The sequence below is a fragment of the Lucilia cuprina genome, chromosome 2 (genome assembly GCF_022045245.1).
Source record: "Lucilia cuprina isolate Lc7/37 chromosome 2, ASM2204524v1, whole genome shotgun sequence".
Lineage (NCBI taxonomy): Eukaryota > Metazoa > Arthropoda > Insecta > Diptera > Calliphoridae > Lucilia > Lucilia cuprina.
In genome coordinates, this window is record NC_060950.1 from 65038593 (window position 1) to 65048080 (window position 9488).

At 31.4% G+C, this 9488-nt stretch overlaps 1 protein-coding gene across 2 annotated transcripts; it reads right to left on the minus strand.

Moving 5' to 3' along the window:
- Positions 1-1942: 1942 nt before the first annotated feature.
- Positions 1943-6955, minus strand: LOC111682931 (extensin-like). 2 transcript variants are annotated; one of them, XM_046952516.1, is made up of 4 exons: positions 6812-6955; positions 6544-6677; positions 3180-4454; positions 1943-3066 (listed from the first exon to the last, which is right to left on the minus strand). In XM_046952516.1, the coding sequence occupies exons 2-4, from the start codon at positions 6553-6555 to the stop codon at positions 3058-3060; spliced, it is 1296 nt and encodes a 431-aa protein (XP_046808472.1). In that variant the 5' UTR covers positions 6556-6677; positions 6812-6955; the 3' UTR covers positions 1943-3057. The 2 variants fall into 2 exon arrangements, with proteins under 2 accessions (XP_046808472.1, XP_046808464.1); XM_046952508.1 differs by having other exon boundaries at positions 1943-4454.
- Positions 6956-9488: the final 2533 nt, after the last annotated feature.

The following is a 9488-nucleotide window of genomic DNA, read 5'->3' on the forward strand; positions in this document are numbered from 1 at the left end:
GATCTATAGTCTTGACTATAGACTGATCTTGACTATAGACTGATCTTGACTATAGACTGATCTATAGTCTTGACTATAGATTGATCTATAGTCTTGACTATAGACCGATCTATAGTCTTGACTATAGACTGAACTATAGTCTTAACTATAGACTAAACTATAGTATTGACTATAGACTGCTCTATAGTTTTGACTATAGACTGATCTATAGTGTTGACTATAGACTGATCTATAGTGTTGACTATAGACTGATCTATAGTGTTGACTATAGACTGATCTATAGTCTTGATTATAGACTGATCTATAGTCTTGACTATAGAATGATCTATAGTCTTGACTATAGACTGATCTATAGTCTTGACTATAGACTGATCTATAGTCTTGACTATAGACTGATCTATAGTCTTGACTATAGACTGATCTATAGTCTTGACTATAGACTAATCTATAGTCTTGACTATAGACTGATCTATAGTCTTGACTATAGACTGATCTATAGTCTTGGCTATAGACTGTTCTATAGTCTTGACTATAGACTGATCTATAGTCGTGTTTATAGACTGTTCTATAGTCTTGACTATAGACTGAACTATAGCCGTGTTTATAGACTGATCTATGGTCGTGTTTATAGACTGTTCTATAGTCTTGTCTATAGACTGATCTATAGTCTTGACTATAGACTGATCTATAGTCTTGACTATAGACTGATCTATAGTCTTGACTATAGACTGATCTATAGTCTTCACTATAGACTGATCTATAGTCTTGACTATAGACTGATCTATAGTCTTGACTATAGACTGATCTATAGTCTTGACTGTAGACTTATCTATAGTCTTGACTATAGACTGATCTATAGTCTTGACTAAAGACTGATCTATAGTTTGACTATAGACTGATCTACAGTCTTGACAATAGACTGATATACAGTCTTGACTATAGACTGATCTACAGTCTTGACTATAGACTGATCTATAGTATTGAGTATAGACTGATCTGTGGTCTTGACTATAGGCTGATCTATAGTCTTGTTTTTGGACTGATCTATAGTCTTAATTATAGATTTTTTTGTACTTATAATTATAGACTGATCTATAGTCGTGACTATAGATGTTTTTGTAGTCATGATTATGGACTGACCATATAGATCAATCAATAGTTTTAAATAATGACTGTTCTATTGTCTTAAGTATAGACTTATCTAAAGTTTTGACTATATACTTTTCCTGACTATATACTTATCTTTTGTCTTAATTATTGACTGCTATAAGTTTAACCTTAAGTTTTGATTATATCTTGACTATAAACTTATATTAAGTTCTTATGATATAGATACCCTGGACGATAAACAGATCTTTAGTATCATTAGCATAGAGATCTTGATTATTAGGTTTATCAATAGAATGACTGTAAGCATTCTTCAGTAAAAGTTTACACTAGTAGATATGATTAGATAAGGACTGATCTTTATTCGTTTGTATAGAATAATATTTTGTCTTGATCATTATGTAGTCTTGTTTATAGATTGTTCTTTAATCTTAATTAAAGATTGATATTTACTTTAAGCTATTGACTCTGTGGTATAAATACTGATCTATAGTCTTAATTTTAGATTAATCTGCAATTTTGACAAGAAACTGATCTGATCTGACAAAGTGATCTATACTCAAGGTTATATTTTGTTCTCTATTGTTGATTATAAAATAATCTATAGTTTTACCTAAAGATCAGTAGGTTTCTGTTAAGATTGATCTATAGTTCTACATTGTTTACTCTTAAATGATCTATAGTTTTGACTGTAGATCAGTAGTTTTCTGTAAAGATTTATTTAAAGTATTGAACATAAACAGATTTGAAACTGATCTTTTGGCATATTTAGTAACTGATCTATAGTTTTATTTATAGACTTTTCCCTTTTTTTAAATAAAAATACAAAGTTTAATTAAGTTTGTGTTTTTTTTTTTCAATCTCAATTTTATGAGATATTTTATTATTTGTTTTTCAAACATCCTTCTTTTCATTTTTCATTCTTATTTTGATACATTTTCTTAACAAAATAAAAATTATTTGGTAGAATAGAAGATTTCATATGTTTTAAAGATATTTCTGTTTAAAATATATGAAATATTTTTTATAAACTAAATTAAATTAAACTAAAGAACTAATTGTTAATTGTATTTAAATAACAATTAGTTTAATCTCTTTTTGTATGTTTTAAATACATATTAACAAGTCTTAGAGTATAAATTAGTTTTATTACGCTTTCTTTTTTTAATATATTAACTGGACGAGTTATTAGCACGAGATTAACTAGGACAAAATCAAATTCCTTTTTTTTTAACTCTTTGGAGGAAGAGGAGGAGTTTTAAAAGGCATGCGATGGTTAGGCCTTTAGCAAAGAGAAGAAGGTTTTGGTTTTGTGTTGTATAAGTTAAACTAGCTTTAAACCAGTGTTAGTTTTATAATTTAAACGTTATTTTAAATAAAGTTGACATTACTTTTTTTTAGTTTTTTAACTTAAAGTATTACATTTGCTATTTACAGGTTAAGCCATAGATAGTAATTATAGTTAAATTACTTATAAATTATGATTTAATGATAATTAAATTTCAGCGAAATTAATTAAAACTTAAGGAATACCATGGAAGTTATGAGATAGTGTTAACAGTTTTATATGGAAGTGTTAGTAAGTTTTAACGAAAAGAAGTTTTTAAACATAAACCCTCAAATGAAAGTTTTAATTATAAGGATTTTTTTACTTAAAGTTGTATTAGTTAGTTTGTGTTTAATATCACTTAGTTTTAAACTTATTTTAAATATTTAATCGTTTCAGTTTTAATCACATCGTCGTTAATCCTTTAAACGTTAGCTAGATCGTTTATAATGCTATCATCTTCTTTTCGTCTTGCTTACCTAATTTGACTCTCTTTCTCTTTATTAAAAAAATCTCTCTCTCTCTCTCTCTCTCTCTCTCTCAATACCTATCACATAATCACAAATAATGCTCTCTGAGGTTTCTCTTATTTCACTGAGACACTCTTATCAGACGGAATTTCATTAGTGATGCTGTAATGGGAGTAGAAAGAAAAAAAACGAAAAAAAATCATATTAATTATCATATAAACTTAATGATGAGCATGATAATTAAAAGAATGTGAGTAATCATGACTATGATCCACCTCTGATAATTCTTCATGACTTTCAGATTTGTATTCCTCTTGAGATTCATATTCGGCATGTTTAAATTCTTCGGATGGTTTAAATTCCTCTTCTTCATGTTGATATTCCTCTATCTGTTTATGATCTCCGTATTCTTCATGTTTATATTCGCCTTCATGTTGGTGGGCTATGTGCTCGTGCTCGTGTTCATGTTCGTGCTCGCTATGATGATCTTCGTGGTAGTCTTCATGTTCATGTTCTTCTTTAAGTTCAACTTTTTTATAATGGAATTCGGGTTCTTTGTAGGGGAAGTGTTTTTCATGGTATTCGGGTACATGTTTTTCAATGTGTACCGGTACAGGTTTTTCATAGGGTACCTTAACGGGATACGGTACATGTTTCTCAATCTTAACTGGCACTTCCTTAACAACTGGATAAGGTGCTGGCACCTTAACCTTGACTTCATAGGGTACTGGTTTTTCTACATGTACAGGTACAGGACGATCATAGGGCACATGCACGGGTACTGGTACTTTCTTAATAACTGGTATTGGTACTGGTTTCTCTACATGATAGGGCACTGGTTTGTCAACATGATATGGCACTGGTTTATCATAGTGCACCTCAACGGGATAATGTTCAATCTTCTCTACAGGATATGGCTTGTCAACGGCAACATGTACGGCAACGGGATAAGGCACTTTCTTTACGACCGGATAAGGAGCAGGTACATGCACTTTCACCGGTACATGTACTTTCTTCTCAACCGGATATGGTGCTGGTACGTGTACTTTAACAGGCACTGGACGATCATAATGCACATGTACTGGATAGGGTACCTTCTTTTCAACTGGATAGGGTTGTGGCACTTCATAAGGCACTTTAATGATTTCCTTAACCTCGTAGGGTACATGTTTAACTACCGGATACGGTTTAGGTATCTTCACCTCATAGGGCACATGAACTTCTTTCTCCACCGGTACATGTACATATTTCTCTACGGGATATGGAACGGGTATCTTTTTTACCACCGTTATAGTCTTCTCATGATGCACTGGATAGTGATGGTAGTGATGGGCATCATATTTATGATGATAATCACCAAAGTGTAGACCACGTTTGGGTTTGGCAGAATCATCAGATTCTTCTTTGCCATCGGCGGATTTTTCAGCTTCTTTTTTCTCTTTTTCTGGTTCGACTTTTTTCTCTTCAGCTCCGGCTGATTTCTTTTCATCTTCGGCGCGCGTGCAGGTGGTTACTGCTAGGAGGACCACCGCAAGCAGAAATGCGGTTCGCTGAAGGAGGAGAGAAGGGAGGAAGAGAAAATAAAGATTTTAATGATTTGGTTGGCTAATAACAATAGATAATATTAGGTACACTTTTAAGTCCAAACTATAATCTATAGTTCAGGCTATAGACCTGACTATAGATCAGTCTATAGCCCTGATCATAGATTAGTTTGTAGTCAAGACTACAGATTAGTCTATAGTTCTAACTACAGTTCAGCCTATAGTCCTGACTAAAGATCAGTCTATAGTCATGACTATAGTCATAGCCTTGATTATAGATCAGTCTATAGTCCACACTATAGATCAGTTTGTAGTTCTGACTATATATCAGTATATAGTTTTGACTATAGATCAGTCATAGTCCTGACTATAGATCAGTCTATAGACCTGACTGTAGATCAGTCTATAGTCCTGACTGTAGATCAGTCTATAGTCCTGACTGTAGATCAGTCTATAGTTCTGACTATAGATCAGTCTATAGTTCTGACTATAGTTCGGCCTATAGTCCTGACTATAGATCCTCCTATAGTGCTGACTAAAGATCCAGACCAGATCAGTTCTTAGTTCTGACTATAGATCAGTATATAGTCTTGACTATAGATCAGTCTAAAGTTCGGATTATAAAACAGTTTATAGTATTAATAATAGATCAATCTATAGATCAGTACACAATTTATATTATAGATCCACTTGAAGACCAGATTTAAGATCAGTCTTTAGTGAAGACTATCACTGTCTGCAGGCTATACTGCAGATCTTTATGTCATTTAGTCTATAGATTGGTATTTGTACAATCTATCTGTAATATCAAGATCAAAGATCAGTTTGTAATCTGTACTAAAGATCACGATATAGACCAAACTATAGATGAGACTATTGTAAACTGTATTACTGTTCAGTCTGCTGTCCATGCTACAGATCAGTCTATAGTCCATGCTAGATAAGTTTAAAACATCAAGACTGTAGATCAGTCTAAAGAAAATACTACAGATCAGTCTGTAATAATGACTATAGATCAGTTCAGTCTGCATTCAATGCTATAGATTAGTTTAAAGTCTATTCTAGGGAACTTTATATCGTCAAGACTATAGATCAGTCTAAAGAAAATATTACAGATCAGTCTGTAATGATGGCTATGGATCAGTTTGTTATCAATAAGCAGGCCAGTGAGAGTGGTGTAGTTTAGACTTTAGATCAGTGAGAGTGGTATAGTTTAGACTTTAGATCAGTGTAGTTGTAACTGTAGATCGGTCTAATATAAAGACTTTAGATAATTATGAAGTCATAGCTACTGATCATTTTATCATGATCATAGAATAGTTCTTAGTCAAAACTATACATCATTGTGTCATGATCATAAAATAGTTTTTAATCAAGACTATAGATCAGTTTCTAGTCTAAGCTATAGATCAACTATTACTCATTGTATAGTCAAGACATTGAGGCGTTACGAAAGATCAGTTTACAGTCAAGATCAGTCTCTCATTTAAAGTTGAGCCACTGAAAGTAGGTCAAACTTTGGTTTAAATCTTTTAAGTTTTCTTTTGATTTCGTTTGTATTAAGAATAAATATAAAAGAAATTATAAATTGACTTTGAATTTTAGACAATATGTTTGAACAATAGTAATGTGTGATCTTTTACGTTCAACATTTGTTTGTTTTGAAGACAAGAATAAATGAATAATTAATTGACCTTGAAATATTGAAACTATTACAGTTGCATATTTGATTGTAGCAGACCATTGTTACAGTCGTTTGTGAGTGAATAAATTTTTTGAAGAAAATAAACAATAACCGGCGTTTTTTTTTAGGTTTGAGGAACTATGAGATCAATCTTCAAATGTAGAGGACTTTTTTTTAAGGATTAAAGGTATTTTTTTTGTTTTAAATCCTTTAAACAAAATATTTTCTTTTTTTTTCAATGAGACACACTTTGCAGGATTGATTTTAGGAACTTTTTTGAAGGTTTCTTTTGAAAAGGTTTTATATTTTTAGTTTATTTGTTGTTTAGTTTTAGAAATTTGCTTAAATTCTTGTTTAAGTTTTTCCTTTTCACTGTTTTACACTTTTAAAGTCCTTTAAGACTTTACTCACCATCAACTGCATGGCGTTGATTTTATTTTTTTATATCACTTTTTCGTTAAAAAAAAAGAACTGAATTGTATTTAAAAATCCAAGGGTTTTAGTTGAAAATTAAGGTAATCCACAATATCCTTTAAAGGTACAGGCTAAAGGCAGCAAGCAATACACACAAACACACACACGTACACATGAAAATATAGAGAAAAAAACAAAAGACTTAGAAAACGAACTTTTTTTTGAAAAACTTTTTTTCTTTATTAAAAAATTTTTCTTTAATTACTTTTTTTACGTCCGAGCCGCACGTAAACTCTCAAGAACGCACACGTAGTGTGTAGGAAAATTTAAAGAAAAAACTTTACTTAGCTATGCTGTGTATAGCTGTACAATAAACAATTTAATGATAACAACTCAACGCCGAGCATTTACTTTTATACCATCGACATCTATTGATTGATCGTACATACGTAGTACAACGTAAAAGAAAAAATAAAAAAAACTCCAAAAACTCTAAACCATGAAATGTAAGACGAAAGTAAAATAGCTCAAGTTGCTTTCAAAGAAAAAAAACAAACAAACAAACAGACAGACAGACAGACAGAATATCGATATCAACACTCAAACTTACAAATGTGTTTGAGTGTTGTTTTTGTTTTTGTGTAAAACACAACATTTTCCAGTCAAAAATTTGGGAGACTACAAATTAGTATTACGAACGAAATAACACTCTTATCCAACAGCTCAGCACCTTGGCTCCTCTCAAGCATATGCATGTATGTTTAATATGGTATTGTTTGTTATGGGGCAATGTGGGGGGGGGGGGTTGGTAGACCAAGGGGTAGTCCCTGTTTATATACATTCTCTTTGGTTGGGCCTTTTGCTTAGTTTTGAATTTTACTTGATTTGAATTTTATACTTCCGTTGGTCGTCGATTGGTTTCTTTTCGTTTTTCATGATTATTATAAAACAGTTTTTTTTTCTTCTGTTCATTCATTCATTCGCTCGTTTGTTTGTTCGTTCGTTCGTTTGCCTTTTACTATTATTATCATTGAGTTTGTTGTGGGTTATATTAGTAGTTTTTCTTTTCCTTGGGTTTCTTTAGTTACCTTATATTGTTTATTTATCTAAAAGCACAATATCATTTGTTTTCAACCACAAAACAAACAAATTAGTTACATATTTCTAAGTTCTTGTAAATTTCAGCTCTATCTGTGTTAGTGTAACTTAATCAGTCTTCGTCATTTCAAACGATTACAACATCTTTACACTGTGTACTAGTGACTGATTTTATATTTAGCAAGAGGCTTTTCGACAATGACTTTTACATTTTCATTTCCTCGATGTTGTGGTAGTGTGTTTTTCTTTTTTTTTTTTGCATAATGCTCTGCAACAACTGCAATAAACTTCATAATTCATAATTTCTAACTAAGACATCATAATTATTTAAATAATTGCTACAAAGTTGTTTTTTAAATTTTCTTTTTAATTGTAATTCATTGAAGATTGATCAAAAAAAAAAATGGATGCAATATAAGCAAGACCATAGACGACTTCATAGTCGAGTGTTAAGACAAATATATAGATTAGCCTATAGACGAGTGTAAAGACGAATCCTTAGACGAGTATTAAGATATGTCCATAAAAGCAGAGTTTTTCAACGATATACAAGTTTTTAGACGAGTCTGTAGATGAGTTAATAGATGAGTTTATAGACGAGTTTACAAACAAGTTTATAGACGAGTCTATGGACAAATTTATAAACTGTTCTATAGATGAGTTTATAGTATAATTCATAGATAAGTTTATAGACAAGTTTATAAAGTCTACGGTCAAGTTTATAGGCGAGTCTATAGACAAGTTTATAGACGAGCCTATAGACTAGTTTATAGACGAGCCTATACACAAGTTTATAAACGAATCAATTGTCAAGTTTATAGAGGAGTCCATAGACAAGTTCATAAACGAATTCATAGACAAGTTTGTAAAAGTGTTTTAGACGAGTCTATAGACAAGTTTATTAATGAGTCTATAGACGTCTTTATAGACGAGTTTATAGATAAGTTTATAGACGAGTTTATAGATGAGTTTATAGATAAGTTTACGAAACTACAGACGAGTCTATAGAGCAGTTTATAGATAAGTCTATAGACATATTTAGAGACTAGTCTAAATACATGGTTATAGACGAGTCTATAGAGAAGTTTGTAGAGAAGTTTGTAGACAAGTCTGTAGACAAGTTTATAGACGAGTCTATAAACATGTTTACAAGCGAGGCTATACACATGTTTATAGTCTAGTTTATAGACAAGTTTATAGACTAGTCTATAGTCTATAGACAACTTTATATACTAGTTTATAGGTAAGTCTATAGATATGTCTATAGACTAGTTTATAGACGAGTCTATAGAATAGTTTACAGTATATAGACTAATTTATAGACGAGTCTATAGACTAGTTTATGGACGAGTCTTGTCTTTAAACTAGAGAGTTTATAGAAAGTCTATATAGGATAGTCTATGGATGAGTTTATACACAAGCCTAAAGATTAGTTTATAGACTAGTCTGTAGACGAGTTAATAGACAAGTTTATAGACCAGTCTATAGACAAGTTTATAGACAAGTTCGTAAACGAGTCTATAGACAAGTTAGACCAGTTTATAGACTAGTCTATTGACAAGTTTATAGACGAGTCTATAGACATGGTTATAGACGAGTCTATAGACAAGTTTATAGACGAGTCTATAGACATGTTTATAGACGAGTCTATAGAGAAGTTTATAGACGAGTCTATAGTTTGTTTATAGACGAGTCTATAAACAAGATTATATATGAGTCTATAGACAATTTAATAGACGAGTCTGAATACTAGTTTATGGTCGAATCTATAGACTAGTTTATAGACGAGTCAGTCTAGTATGTAAACGAGTTAAGAGTCTATAAACTAGTACATAAACAAGTCT